The sequence below is a fragment of the Lagopus muta genome, chromosome 18 (assembly GCF_023343835.1).
Source record: "Lagopus muta isolate bLagMut1 chromosome 18, bLagMut1 primary, whole genome shotgun sequence".
Lineage (NCBI taxonomy): Eukaryota > Metazoa > Chordata > Aves > Galliformes > Phasianidae > Lagopus > Lagopus muta.
This window is the reverse complement of record NC_064450.1, coordinates 849,008-863,987: the sequence shown is the minus strand read 5'-3', so window position 1 is coordinate 863,987 and position 14,980 is coordinate 849,008. Positions and strand designations below refer to the sequence as shown.

The window sequence follows — 14,980 nt, the reverse complement described above, 5'->3', positions numbered from 1 at the left end:
TTCTCTGTGCCCTGCAAGAGTCCTGGCACAGTTTCCCCTGCCATGAGGAGACCTGGCACAGCTTTCTGCCCTGGGGAAGCTTTGGCACAGATTCTTCTGCCCTAGAGGAGCCCTAGCTCATCTCTCACTCCCCTCCGGGGAGGCTCTGGCTCAGCTTGCTGTGCCACTAGGGGAGCCCTGGCACAGCTCCCTCTGCCCCATGGAGTCCTGGCTCAGCTCCTTCCACCTGGGGAAGACCTGGCACAGCTCCCTCTGCCCCAAAGAGCCCTGGCACAGCTCCCTCTGCCCCATGGAGTCCTGGCACAGCTCAATCCACAATCAGGAACCACCAGCACAGCTCCCTCAGCTGCTGGGAGGTCCCTACTCTCCTGGGAGAACCCTGCCACAGCGCAGCGGGGCTCATCAACCTCTTGCTAAGCCATTGCATCTGCTAGCAGTGCAACAGTGTATTTTGACCACTGAGTTGAAGGAGGGCAATTCTCCCAATCATGTGGGAAGCCTTTTCTTGGCAATAGAGCAGGACTTGCCACTGGGGTCTGCAATCAGGGGCTTGTTCCCCTCAGGCCACTAGCACAGCAGTGTGGCCCTTTCAGTGTCTCCACTCTTCATTCAGCCCTCAGGATGAGTGTGAAAGCTTGTAAAGGGGCACGTGCTGCCAACATACAAAAGTAGAATAAATGCCACTGATCACAGCCCCATTTCATCCCAACACCCTACCTGGGGCAGCATGGCACCTACTGTGAAACACCCAGTACTCACACAGGACAGCTCCTGAGCTACAGTCCCACAGCTTGCACACGGAGCAGTGTGCTGTGTGAGTGTGGCAGGGCTGCAGGGTGACAGAGTAGGATGCAGCCTATCATGAGGACAGTGATGTGCAGGACACAGGCAGTTGGTCTGTCAGTGAGATGGGCAGAGAGGAGCAGTGCTGTAGGGGTGAGACAGGCAGAGAGAGTGCTGCAGTGGGGAGGCGGTGGTGTGCAGAGCTGTAGGTGGAACAAGCAGTGGGGCTGCACTGTGATGTAGTGGGCAGTGGGTTGCAGCCCTGTGGAACAGTACTCCAAGAGAGGCAGTGGAGCTGCTCTGAACAAGCAGGCAGACACTGAGCATCAGCAGGAGGAACAGCACCTCAGGGGCTCCTCCAGCTCTTTCCCCACTGCCAGAGCACAAGGGGCACGCTCAGGGAGTGACTCTGCAGTGCCCTGCTGCTTATCCTGGTTGTGAAATCACTGTCCTGGGCTTTCCTCATGAAGGGCACCTGTGGGCTTGAAGGCAAAGAAGAACAGCAGCTAGCAGGAACCAGACCTTCGGGTGAGGAGTGAGGACCCTCCCGGAAGGGGATGGCCTCTTCCTGGCAAAAAGTTGGCACCAGTGCACAGCTGTTTGGCATGGGCACGGGGAAGGCCTGGCAGTGACTCTTTTGGGCTGTCTGCCCTGCCAGTGCTCCATGAGATCTCCCTAAACCAGTGGTGACAGAGAAGGTCCCCAAAAGAAGGAGGTGAGAGGCAGCTTGTGGCTTGGGGAGCATTCTATCCTGGATACAGCCACTCTCTCTCTTGCTCTGCACATTTACAGCTGAGCTGAGTTCTGGAGAACCATGCTCATGGTTCTGCATCCTTCTGGGGTCCTCAGAGCTCACCCAAGGAGTTATTCCCCCTCTGTTTCCTGCCCAGAAACCAGGCACTGTGAGCTGATCTGACCCACAACACCCTTAGTTTTCCTGGTGCTGCTCTGGCTTCAGCTAAGGTGATGCAGATATCCTGCATGCTGAGGAGCAGAATCTTTTCCCTGTGCATCGATTCCATTTCCCTGTATTTCCCCCACGTAGATGACTAAACAGGCAGGTCAAAAGTTTTCAGTTTCATCCCCAAGTTTCTGTAAGTCAAGCACAGCCCTCTCAGAGAGAAAGCAGCCTCCACCCTATCAGGGTTCAATAAAGCAGGTAACTGCATGATTTTTACTTTCAACAGGGCAGAGCGGTGCAGAGTGGTTAAGGCAGCTGCAGGGACTACAACTCTCTATGGGGTCTCTGAGGATTACAGGCCTTTTTCCATAAGAGGCAGCCTTTCCGTGGAAAGCTACTAAATGATTGTCACAGAGCAGTCAGACACCATGCTAAATGGGGTTTGTGCAAGTGGAAGTTGCCTGGGGTCCTGACATGCCACACAAATGCCCCAAAACTCAGGGGCACTCCTCTTTGGGGTGTTCAGTGCTATGTGACAAATAGACCCGTGAGCCACTCTTCAAGAAACCTTACCTACCCTCTGTAGCCCATTGGTAAAATCCCACCCCAGACCATCTGCTGCCCTTAGCCATATCCTGGAGTGCTGCTCCTGTGGGGAAGACCTTCTCCACCACGTGCAAACCCATCACTTCTTGTGAGAGCCTGCCAGCAGCCTCAGTGCCAGTCATGATGGTGCTTTTAGGAACATGGAGCAATACCACTGACAGTGATGAAAACTGGCTTATGCTGGCTGCGAGATGTGTGGGCAGTTCTTCCAGTCTGCAGTCAGGGAGAAGAGGATGCTGTTTCATTGTTCCCAGTGCAGAGAGTGGGAGCAGGCACGCGTCAGTGCTAGGTGCCAGGTCCAGAAAATCTGTGTCCTCATTGCTCTGGGGAGAGGCAGTCTGCAGCAGCTGCTGAGCACAACTTGGCTGCAGGCCAGGGGGAACCTATTGCAGCGCTGTTTGGATCTGCTGCACTTGTCCTTGATCTCCCAGTGCTCATCCGAATGCCACTGCCAGACCCCTGCATCTCTTGTGGGGTCCAGAGCCACCTGCTTGGTGCGTGGCCGGAGGGACTCTCCTCCTAATGCCCTCTACTCTCCTCTTTGCCGTTTGCTGCAGCAGATGACTCGAAGTCAGCAGATGGACGAACTCCTGGACGTGCTGATTGAGAGCGGAGGTACGCACTGCTTCTCTGATCCCTCCAGGGCTTCCCCTCAGGTGTAGGTCTGCGGGGCCCAGAGCTCTCGGTGTGCCTCCGGGAGCTGCTTGAGCTGGGTATGGCTTTCATTTGCTGCCCTACACCAGAGATTGACTCCAAAATCACATGGGGCCTGTGCTGGTGAAAAAGCCTGCCAGAGCCTGTGCCCACAGAAGCCTGAGATCAGTGCAGGCGTCCAGGCTTGGGAACCTGCTCAGAAAGGATGGCAGTGTGCAACAGAGCCTCTGCTGCCCTCCTCTCCCAGTGCTGCCAGTGCCATCTCCCACACAGAGCAGGATGTGCCCTCCCCTGTGCAGATTGCTACCTGTGCCCTTCTTAATGCATGACCATCCCCATGGGGACAGCTGCCAGTGCTTGTGCCCTGGAGACAGGTTCCAAAACTGGGGGAGCTGAGATCAGGAAGAGGGAATGCGAGGGGCTTCCCACAGGGAGGATGGGTGGGTGATGCCAAAGGGATGGAGTTGGGTGTGGGTCCCTGCAGGCATGCCTAGCCCAAGAACCTTGCTCAGGGGCCTCAGCAGTGCCTCCTGCTTAGCAGTGACAAGGGCTGCCAGAACACCTCAATTCCCTCTTGTTTGTTGAACAGAAATGCCAGCCAACGCCAAGGAAGATCGGTCCTGCCTCCAGAAAGTACCTCAGATAACAGTGTCTACAGGGAACTCCAGCACTCCGCTCCCAAAGTCGTCTGCTCCATTTGAACAGGTCTCCACCACCCAGCTCCCATTTGAGCACTGTCCAGGTGGTGGTGATGCTCACCTTGAGGTCCTGCTGAATGCCCACAGCCCGCTGGGGAGAGTTGGTGAAATCACCCTGCTGAAGATGGGAGGAGAGGAGTCCCACTTCGAGGGGATGATAGAGGGGTTCTCCAGCAAAGCCGCAGATGAACTGCTCACATCCCAGGAGATTTTACAGACTCCCCTCTCGCCCATGGAAACGCAACTCTCCCCTTCCCCTGCTGATGGCTCCGGTTTACAAATGAGTTTCACCGAATCTCCATGGGAAACGATGGAGTGGCTGGACCTCACCCCCCCCAGCTCCGCCACTGGCTTCAGCTCACTCACTCCCGCAGGCCCCAGCATCTTCAACATTGATTTCCTGGATGTTACTGATCTCAATTTAAACACCAGCATGGACCTCCACCTGCAGCAATGGTGAATAGGAGGGCAGTGGAGGCAGAATACTGTGTGCCCACAGCAGCCAGCGCAGTGTTTCCGCCATGCTGGAGAACACGTAGGGCTAACACGCCACATTCAGGGGAAACTGGAGCCATTTTCCCAGCGAATAAACTTGTTTGAATTTTCAGTTACTGCAAACTGACAGCACAACAGCTCTGGTACTTCGTTTTCCTTCCACTGGCACATCTTCACAAAGGATACCAAGTGCCTTTATCAACACTCCTTTAGATTGACAGTTGTCTGTAACTTTGTTTTTGTTCTTTTTATCTTTCTCCCCCTAGTTTTAGCAGACACTCCCGTGAGAACTGGAGCAGCTCACGACAAAACCACGTGGTGAGGCGAGCTCACTCGAGAAGCAACAGGGAAGCAAGCACACAGAGGTTGCTGTCCTGCTTCCTCCTGGCATTTCGCAGGGCTCCCCTCAGCCTTGCCCAGGTCAGGAGGGCTGGGAGCAGAGAGGCATGAGGGCTCTGCCCAGCCAGGGCAGTGAGCCCCCTGTGTACAGCCAGACTCACCTTGTGCCCTTCCTCCTGCCCCCAAAGCCCCGGAGCTGTGCCGCCCCAGTCCCTGCACAAGCCCCTGTATGAGCAAGCAAGAGATGGAGCCTACTGTGTTCATGGTGGTGCCTTGGGATGTTCTCAGACTGTCTGGGGGGCCGAAAGCTGAAGAGCTGTCCCTGCTACAGTCTGAGCTGAGTCAGGCTGCAGTCCGAGACCTTGGAGCAGAGGTGTGGATGCTGGAGGCAGCCATTCAGGCCGCAGGTGCAGGTGTTGAAGGGATGTGGCATTCCGGTGGAGCTGACATGGCTCAGCTCGTGTGGTACAGATAAAGAGATGGGTAATGTGTTGTGGTCCAAGGTAGGAGCAGGTCATGTGGACAGTACAGCACAGCTTTGGAGGGGCTGTCCCTGCAGAGCCGCAGTGTGGGGTAGCTTTTCACCACCCAGCAGGGCCGTCAGGAGCAGCCCCCCTCCTGCACATGGGGCAGGGCTGAGCAGGCCCTCACAGGGCTGTGATTTTGTGTGAGCATCTGCTTTTGCTGTCTCCGCTCTCTGCCATCCAGAAGGCTTCCTTCTTCCCTTCTTCCTTGATCCTCAGCAGCGATTTTCTTCTCTCCTGAGTTTACTCCGGCATCACCCAGCTCAGAGCAAGGCTGTCTGGAGAACAGCTGTGAATCACTGAGCCTAGAGGAGCTCGTTCTTCTGAAGCCAGCGGAGATGGATGCTCTCCTGCAGTGATGCCTCCAGTTTGAAGTCACCAGCATTTCTCCTGTGAGTCTCTGTGCAATATCCTTCCTCAGGCTCCAGCGAGAAGGAGCCTTCGCTTCACTTCTTGGCAGCCACCAAAGAACTTGCTGCAGACTCTTTGACGGACACGTCGGCTTTGCAATTCTGGTTTTGCCAAAGTAAATATTGTTGCTGACAGAGATTGTTAAACTATTTACAGACTGAGTGTATTTAATATTTGTGTTACTGGAAGGACAGCGCATCGGTGACGCGGCGCTGTGAGGTGCACCGTGGGCTCACCAAGCAGCCCCGCAGCCCCTGCGTCCCTGGCTCGTGGCGATGTTGCATGCTGTATAAAGAACACGGCGGTAGCTTTTAAGTCACTATTTAAAGCATCACTTTTCTATTGTACAAATGGTCACGGTGCACTGCTAGAATAGACAATCACAGGTTGCGTTGTTTTTTTTTTTTAATTCCTTTTTCTAAGGGAGAAATTTTTAGAAGCCGTTCCATGGAGAATATTAATAGCACTTGAATCAGAGTAGTGTTAGCTGCTACACTGCGCCGTTGTACAGGGCTTTCCAGGTAACTTTCTCCTCTCAACAAATGTATTTCCTTATTTAAAGGGATGCTGTCAGCTTCGAACTTGTAAACAAGCACATTTCCTTACCTATGTTACCAGCAACACCTTCATTATTAAAAACCCCTTTGCCTTGCCGCTCTGCCTGCTCTCAGTCTCACGCTCGATTCCACCCACCTGGGGCAGGACAGCTATCGGCCCCCTAGCCCCCCACCTTCATTTGCCTTTGAAGGAGATGGATGAGGGATGGGTGTCCATCCCTCAGGACAAACTGACGGCTGCAGCATAGGACGGCTCAGGTCAGAGGACCCTTAAAGGTCATATCGTTCCGACCCCTGCTGTGGGCAGTGTTGTCACCCACCAGACCACGCTGCCCAGAAAGGAAAATCTGTACTTGGAGATATGTATGCGACTCCTGCAGCCCTTCCCCTGTGTCTGTGGGTTCTCCTGGGTCTCTCTGGCTCAAATCCTCCGGACATAGGCACGGCCCTGTGCTCCAGGGGGATCCTTCTCCCCTCACCCACTCATGACCATGTCCAGCTTCACCGCACCTCTCCTCAATTCACAGTTTTCCCAGGATGCTTCCTGCCTGCCTGCAGGGGATGGGCTTAAAATGTGGGATGATCCAGAGACACTGATCCAGAAAAGTGAACCAGAAAAGATGTAGGTGACGTACCAGCTAGTTCCTGTGTGGCTTTTAATCTCTTAACCATACACTGCATAAAAAATCCCATTGTGATAAACTCCGTAGGCTGAGCTGAGCTCTGCAGCCCTGTGCCATGCCGGCTCTGCATCCGGCAGTGCTCCTACCCACTGCCCCGTGCCCTCATGCAGGGCAGTGCTGGGCTGCTCTGTGCCCACTGCTCCACTGCTCCAGAGCCAGCACCCCTGGTTGTGCCCGCCTGGTTTTCCCACACAGCCCTTCCCAAGGGATTTAAGGCCCAGGGATTTTGCTTCCTGCTGCGGCCGAGCAGCAGATCCCATGATGTCCCATGCTGGGTTTTACAGACACCCTCTTTGTTTAAGGCTTTATATAAGGCTTTGCTCTACCCCAGTGACATTCCTTTGTGAGCAGTGACCACCACCTCCGAGCTGCCTGCAGCTCTGGGCTCTCTGATCCCCCTGTGCGGTCATTTCAGGTCCAACCGATGTGTGTTTCACTAGGGGCAGGGCTGGCTCTTCCTACACAGAGTAACTACTCATAATTGTTAGTTATTAGTTGCAAAATAAATACATATCTGTGTGTTACATCACACAATTCTAAGAAAGCTAAAACAAAGCAAGTAACAGTTGTGCCCTTGTTCAATAATTGCTGTTAGAGCTGAACGAGCCAAAGCAAAGCTCCCAGCTGGCCACAAGGAGCCCAGGTGCAATACAGCAGCAGAGGCCTCACCAGAGGCTGCTCAGCACTTCCTGAGCTGCTCAGCAGTAAGAAAGAGCTATCCAGGGACATGTGAACTTCTCCCACTCCATTGGATGAGTCCTTCCAAGCAATTCCCCTTCCTAGTGCCAAGCTGAGCCAGAGCAAGGAAATGGTCCCAGCACCTCTCACTGGAAACGCACTCTGAGCAAGCATTCTTGCAGGAACCAGGAACTGGCTGCACTTCAGGATGGTTTACACCAACATCTTGGAACTGGGATCAATTGCAAATGTCTTCAGGAAATCACTGTGATGTGGAGAGCCAGAATTGGGAGGGAGGGAGGCAGGAAGGCAGGAAGGAAGGAAGGCAGGAAGGCAGGAAGGCAGGAAGGCAGGAAGGCAGGAAGGAAGGAAGGAAGGAAGGAAGGAAGCAAGGAAGGAAGGAAGGAAGGAAGGAAGGGAGGGAGGGATGACACACAATCCTGGTGCAGGGAGTTAGAAAATTGGTCTGACATACACAGAAGGCTGAGGTACAGCAGCCTAATAAAACCATCACAGTTTTCTCCATGTTTTGGTATTGTTACTCCTAAAGCATCATCAATTGGTTGAGGTGTGTTTGCTGGCACAAGCAGCACTCTGGGTCCTACTTCTGCAGATCCCTGAGCTCTCAGTGTGCCTCCTGGGTCAGCAGGATTAGGAGTGCTCATGAACAGCTCTGCAAATATGTGGTGGCCCTCATAAACACCCAACAGCCTCTCAAGACAAACCATTTATAGCCAGTACATTGCAGAACTGCTTGGTGTGCTGCACATAGGTTTTCAATCCATTAGTCTGACGAGAAACCTGTCTTCCTTGGAAGGTCAGGCAGGACCTCCTCCCCTTCTCACAATATCCAGCCAAACACAAACTGGGGTGCTGCTGTACTATTTGGCTCCATCAAGGTGCATTCCCATCTGGCCAAGAGAGGAACTACCTCCATGGATGGCTATGGCAGCAACTTTTCCTCCCAGAAAGCAGAGAAAGAATTGAGGGATTTTGTGGGTTGTGTGGGAGACAGCCCATGGTCCCATCCGACAGCCAGCTCTGTATTTTACTTCCAGTACAACAGTGGCACAGTGGCCACCAGAAAAGGGAGTTATGCTTCAGCTTCCATCTACACAGCCTTTAGCAAAATGGCAAAAGTCAGGAGCTGCTTTCTGTTCTTATTCACCAGAGCAGCCGTTCCACCTTCCGTAGGGCCCTTCACACATTCACAGCAATGACCACACTTGGGGTTTGTGTCAAGTTTCATAGTGAAAATTGAGCTTTTTTCCAAAGTGGTGCCTATGGGGGGAAGGCTGGCGAAGCAAAGATGAGTAGAAATGTATACAACACAACCCACAAGTGCTGCAGATGAAGTAGTCAGGGTGCCCGTGTCCATCCACACTGCTTATGTCCACGCAGAAAGGAGTTTGAACGCATCAAAACCTTGGAGTCTTGGAGTCCCATAGACACATTGTAAATGTCAATGAGCACAGTACCTGTTTCATGGGTGCTATATAGTACCTGGTGAGGGTAACAGGAGTGCTTTAGCCCTGCACATAGGCATAAAGACGTGAGGAAGTGGTATGAACTGTGAGACTGGGCCACTGTGCATGACAGCAGCCCTTGGTGGCTCCAAGCCTGCCTGGAAGTTAGAGCTGCTCCTCAGCCATGGCTGAGTACAGAAACTGGGGCAGCCTCCAGTCCACGCGATGGTACAGAGGGAAAGCAAGAGCTGAGATGTATGGACCTTGTTGGGTTATCTGCAGGAGGATTCCCAACTTCAGGGTTGGAGGTAGCCATTGTAGCCCACTTGTACCAGGAATGCTGGACTGGTTCAAGGCTCAGACCAACAGCAACAGCAGCAGTGCTCGGGCACAGGTCCTGTCCAAGACACAGAAGATGCATCTGGATGTGGGGTCAGAGGTTTCCCATCCCATGTGAGCAATGATGTGATGACAACAGCCCTTGGTGGAGGCAGAGAAGTCCAAGTGAGTCAACAGGAAAAAAGCTCAAGTGTGGATTCTATGGGGCAACTGGGAGAACCTGAGGTGATGACACAGTCCTTCTTACATGCCACACAGCCACAGGGGGAAAGAGATCAGCAGGGTCCTCTGCATCCCGAAAAGCATGGAGATGCCCAGTTCACTTCTGCAACGTTTCTTTCGGTTTCTTGTCCACTGATACAGCTTCCTCCAGAGCAAACCTCAGCACACAGAGGCAGCTGTTGGTGCAGAAGGAACAGAACTGATGTTTGTGGAGCTGGGAGGAGCAGGCCCTGCAGCATCTGACCTTGCTCCCCAGTGCTTGGTGGGTTTTGACTTTTGCCTATGAATCACTGAATCTGGAATCTTGGGTTATGGATGAAGAGTGGGGACAGCAAGCAGCCCAAAAATGTCCCAAGTACTGTGCTAGGAACAGGAACCTTCCAGAACAACCTTGATGTGTCAGAACCACAGAATTTATTTAAGCTGACAGACTTCAATCACCTCAAGTCTTTCTCACTGTGTATCTCCAACGCAAGTCCTTCTCTGGCTCCATTGCCTGCCTTCCCTTCTCTTGACAAGATTGTCACCCTTCAAGTGAAGGCACTGGTGAGAGCCAATGCCAGGTTACTCCACCAGTCCCTAAGAACTGAGCCGTGATATGACCAATAATCACTGCCAGCATGCTCTTGTTCTTCTCTCAACAAAACCTTGGTCCCATCGAGTCAGTCTGACGTTACAGGAATGGACAGCCCCATTCCCCAACACTGTGTTCATCTCTGTGGGGTTGATTATGGGGTCCAGTTCTACTCAATCACCTGGAAGGCTTCCAAGTCCTCTGAGGCCTCCAGGCACAGACCCATATCCCAGCACCCAGAGGCTTGGCAGTAGAAATTACCCAGGACTCTTAAATCTGGATGCTGCAGACAGTGAGTGCTCTCCCATACATACAAGAAGCCTGCGAGGCTGTGAGCATCACTGCTCTCTCCCCAGGCTGTGGTGCAGCCACTGGCCCTCCTCACAGGGACAAGATGTCCTGAGCCACCTCTGCCCCTCCGCCTCCCCCAGAGGAAGGGCTGGAAGTCAGGGATTTCTCTGGCTCGTAACACATCTCCCCACTTATGCCTGACCTGACACAATGAAAATAACGAGGGCACGGTCGCATCCTATTTTTATTACAACTGACCTGCAGGCAAAAGGATAGAACTATTACATAAACACTCTGATCCATGTATAATATCTTAAATAGAGAAGGAAATCCAACCAGGGTAAAATACTCTGAAGCTCTGTGAAGCAGTTATGTTCCTGAGCTCCATTTTACAGACAATAAGGCAACATCCCTGCACATCGTCTTTGTGATCATTTATATACATCTTTTTTCCTATGGTACAAGAAAAAAAAAAGTAAGCAGAGTACACAATGTACAGTTCTTTCACAGCTTCTGAACACTATACACTTATTTTTTTATAAAGATACAACGCAATAAATGGTGCACCCTTAATAGCTGAAATCGATGCATGTTAAACGTGTTCTGCAGAGCGGTGCCACCGCACAGCGCACGCCTGACTCCGACTCATTACTGCTTTAGCCACGCTACGGACCGTGCTCCGATTTAACCAGAGCACCGCTCACTGCAGGACATTCTGCTTTTTTTTTTTCCTTGCACAGCTCAGCGCTGCCCCACTGGCGCTGCCGGAGCGCTGCCCGGGTTCCGGGAACACCCAGCTTCAGCCGAGCGCAGCTGGAGACGCAGCGCTGTGTGCCCTCTGCCGGGTGCTCACAAGCGTGGCCTGGGCTCTGCGCTTCCCCAGCCGAGCAGCAGGGGCAGGATGCGCTGTGCTCCTGCTACATCCCGGTGGCACCGAAGTGCGAAGCCCCATCCGGGCAAATCTCACTCCTGCTGCTCTGCACATCCATCCCTCTGCCAAAGCTTCTCGTGGGCTGCTCGCGTTTTGGCAAAGTCGTATCGAGTGCTGAAAAGTGGACAATTCAAACTGGAAATCACAGCCTCCATTGGATCCCCAGCATGCTACTGCATGTCTGAGAGTTGCAGTAGTTCAGAGGGGTAAAAAAAAAAAGTTTTCAGAACTTCAAAAATCATCTCTGAAAAAGATGCCAAATTTAGAAGATAAAATGACAGCTGATCTAATTCATCCAGTCCCAACCCCTGCCACGGGCTGGCTGCCCACCAGCTCAGGCTGCACGGGGCCACCTGTGGCCTCAGGCACCTCCAGGAACAGGGCAGCCACAGCCCTGGGCAGTGCCATTCCAACACCTCGCCCGGTCTTGCTGGGCCAAATGAAAACCCAGGTGTTTGATCTCATCTCTGCTACCTTGTAAGGTTCTCAGCAAGGTTCACTTTAAAGTTCAACAACATGAGCTTCCCAGGGTATCAGCCAAAAGGCGAACAAGGCTTCCAGCCAAGCAGAGCATCACATTTGCAGCAGCAAATGGGCACAGACTCAGCGTGGCAGGAGAGCCATCCTGCACAGTGCTGAGAAGGAACTGCTGAGCTCTGCCCATGTTAGGGACACACGGGGCTAGGAAGTGGCAGTGCTGCTGGCTGGGCTGTGGGCAGGGAAATGGAGCTAGCAGCAGAGCTGGGGACAGTGAAGAGCATGAGAAACATCGACTAGAAATCGCAGATGTTCGTTTCTGGCTCACTGAAACAGCCACAGACTTTGTGAACGGCACTTGTCGAAGTCAAAGCAAAGCCAGCTGGCGGTGAGCGCTGTGCAGCTATAAATCAGGTCACAAGCGGGTTAAATTCAATTGAGTAGTTTAATAATTCTTCAGATCAAAGGTCTTATCTTACCAGGTAACAATTTACAGGACGCCTAGTTAAGAGCGAAGAGTGGCTGGCTTGGTAAAAGGAGAAAGAATACATTATGTCCCATCTCTGAATAGTTTAATGTTAGCCTCTTTCAATGCGACATATTTTTGGTAAAGACATATTCACTATATTTAACATGATCTCTCTTTTAACAGGAAGTTCAGCTGAGCACACTGTCCCCAGAAAGTACGCTGCGACTGTAAAGCAACAGAATTTCATAGCGGTAAATCTATTGCACTTTGTGAAGAATAAAATTCTCCTTTGCCTTTCTAGCTCCAGAAGGCAAAGCATCTCGTTGGTTAAGCAAGTTCTTCTCCCTCCAGGCAAAGTCTCTTAATGTTCAGACAGACAACGCCTAACTTTTGTTTGTTTGCTTTTTATTATTACTTGAAACAACAATTGGAAGAATTTGAGAGAAAAATCTTTCCAGTAGCTGCTGAGGAGTCTCCAAGTTTTGAGTCTAGAAATGAATTTTAGGTGCTATCCAATCACGGTCAACAAATAAATGTACTTATTTCCACATTTCATGAATATGTCCACAAAAGAGCAGATGAGGTCTCTCTTTGACCAACACTAACACTGTGTGATCAGATATTACAGGGATGCACTTTATATGTGACAACAGTATACAGACAGGATGGAAATAACACCAATATTATTGCACATGGTGTCTGGGCGAGCATTAAAAACACTGCAATATGTGATGAAAATTCTTTACAGCTTGTTTTCTCTCAGCCCTTTTTCTAGAGTTTGACGTAGCAGCAATATCAATCAACATACATTGGAGAGCTGGGAGTTGCTGGCATTTGATCCAGGATTTTACAAACATAGCATGCAACATCCACTGTGCGTTCCTCATACATCAGAATGAAGGGATGTTTCTGGAATCAGATAGAGAAACAAGCAGGTTACTAAACTCGCCTTTCAGGCTGGATACCCCAGATACAAGCACAGCACATGGACTTGCCTGGTGCAAGACCCAGTGCTTGGCAGTGAGTGCAGGACACCAGGACATGGCCTGGTCCGTGGCTTTTTGCATGTGAGGTATCCTTATCTTAAACACACAGTAAAGAGGTGGGATGAGACTTCACGGGAGACACACTGAAATACTTTCATTAAAGACTTCATCATCAGCCTTTTCAGCAATGAAGAGACAGAAACAACAGGGAGACACGACCTGGAAGGCTGAACAAGGGGTGAGGATCCCAAAACAGTTGTTCCGAACTCTGATCCTCGGGTTTGCCCAGCACAGCAGCTGGGAAATAATGACATGGTGACTGTGGGCCAGGACACCAGGCAAACTCCCTTCCTACAATACCGACACCATCAGGCACCCAGGACAGGTTTCCCCCATTCTCTGCAGGCGTGGCTTCCCAATGCACAGAGTTCCATAAAAATACGTGGCTGCCAAGTGTGACTTATCCAACCCCAAAGCCCAGCCAACCACCTTCCTTCGCAGTGTAGCTCATACACTGGAGGCAGTGGCGTGTGACAGCAATCTGACAGGGCTTCTGAGTGCCCCTGCCAGGATCTCAAGCCAAGGCAGAAGTTGCAGGGCACACCCTACATGTCTTACCCAATCCTGCACACTTCAGAGACCACATGGGTCAACTATGTCTGGTTAGAAAACCTACTCCAATATGGCACCTCCACCTTCACCCAGCTCCTAGGACTGGGTATTTATGGACAGACACCTACAATCTTGGCCATCATATGAGCCACACAAGCCTTGACAGGGTGGCAGGGAGGCAGTGCTGTCCTACAGGCTGCAGAGCTAAATCTCTGCTTCCATCAGCTGAGAAGACACAAAGATGTGACCCAGCCCTGCTCTGTGCTGCGCACAGCCACAGCAGCTGGGCTCAGCAAGCATGCTCTGCACTCACCAGAAGCTCTTTGTACTTTGGCCTTTTGGACTCGTCCTTTGTAAGGCTAAAGAAAGCAGAAAGAGAATTAGGAAAAGGTAGGGCTGTGGAAATGGTTACAGACATTAAACATACATTTTTACAGCAGATGATACTGATCTACAGTTGTTGTGGAGGAACTGAGAACATCCCAAATCATTCAAGTCCAGGAACGTGGTTTTCTCCAAAAGTCACCCTTTCCAAGCTGCAAGTCATCACCAGACTCCCTCCGCATACGGGTGGAGATGCTAGCATGAGCACAGACCCATAGTGATCAACAAAGCCCACTGAGGATGGGCCGAGGAGAGCTGCGAGCTAAACCACATCGTCCCCCCCAGGGCAGTGGGCAGACAGAGCTCAGACAACACTCTCGATAATGGGATCGATTCTGGGTGGTCCTGCAGGAACAAAGAGCTGGATCGATGATCCTAACGGCTCCTTCCAACCCAACACATTCAGGGATTCCACCATTCTACAATGCAGCCTTGCCATGCAGCTGCCATCTCCCCAGCACAGGCGCAGCTCGCTGGCTCCTGGCCTGCAGCACGGGGCACAGCCGGGCTGTGGTGGGACAGCAGGAGGCAGCAGAGGCCACCAAAGGCCCCACAGCACTGGGCACACAGACACGGCCCGACCAGCCACCCGCTGCTCCCTCAACTTTCTAACATTAGCAGAAATAACCTTTTCTTGCAGATCTATCGCAACCAGCAGACAGCAACACTGCACGACTCCTCTGTCATTTTTCCTGACTCTTCACAGAAATAGAAATTATTAAATGCACATTCGTGGGGTGATGCCCCAGGGATCAGTGCCATCACTCACCACCAGCACAGCCTTTAGGAATAGTAGTGCTTCACCTGCAGGCTTACTAACATCAGCCTGTGCTTAACTCAAAGCTACTAAGAAAAATGTTTGTTACAGCGTTGCTATGAGGACACCATAAATATCCCAGC

General features: G+C 51.8%; 2 protein-coding genes across 17 annotated transcripts in view; one reads left to right on the top strand and one right to left on the bottom strand.

Moving 5' to 3' along the window:
• MYOCD (myocardin) overlaps window positions 1-6,065 on the top strand; it is a 224,920-nt gene extending 218,855 nt beyond the window's left edge. For 10 of the 11 annotated variants that reach the window (XM_048965341.1, XM_048965335.1, XM_048965344.1 and 7 more), the window contains 2 exons: window positions 2,848-2,905; window positions 3,534-6,065. In XM_048965341.1, the coding sequence (XP_048821298.1) occupies window positions 2,848-2,905; window positions 3,534-4,102 (627 nt within the window). In that variant the 3' untranslated portion in view covers window positions 4,103-6,065. The remainder of the gene's footprint in view (window positions 1-2,847; window positions 2,906-3,533) is intronic. The other variant, XM_048965336.1, reaches the window with a different exon arrangement.
• A 5,992-nt stretch (window positions 6,066-12,057) lies between these two features.
• MAP2K4 (mitogen-activated protein kinase kinase 4) overlaps window positions 12,058-14,980 on the bottom strand; it is an 84,884-nt gene continuing 81,961 nt past the window's right edge. For all 6 annotated transcript variants that reach the window (XM_048965352.1, XM_048965354.1, XM_048965356.1 and 3 more), the window contains 2 exons: window positions 14,010-14,055; window positions 12,058-13,007 (listed from right to left, as the gene is read on the bottom strand). In XM_048965352.1, coding sequence (XP_048821309.1) covers window positions 12,894-13,007; window positions 14,010-14,055 — 160 coding nt within the window. In that variant the 3' untranslated portion in view covers window positions 12,058-12,893. The remainder of the gene's footprint in view (window positions 13,008-14,009; window positions 14,056-14,980) is intronic.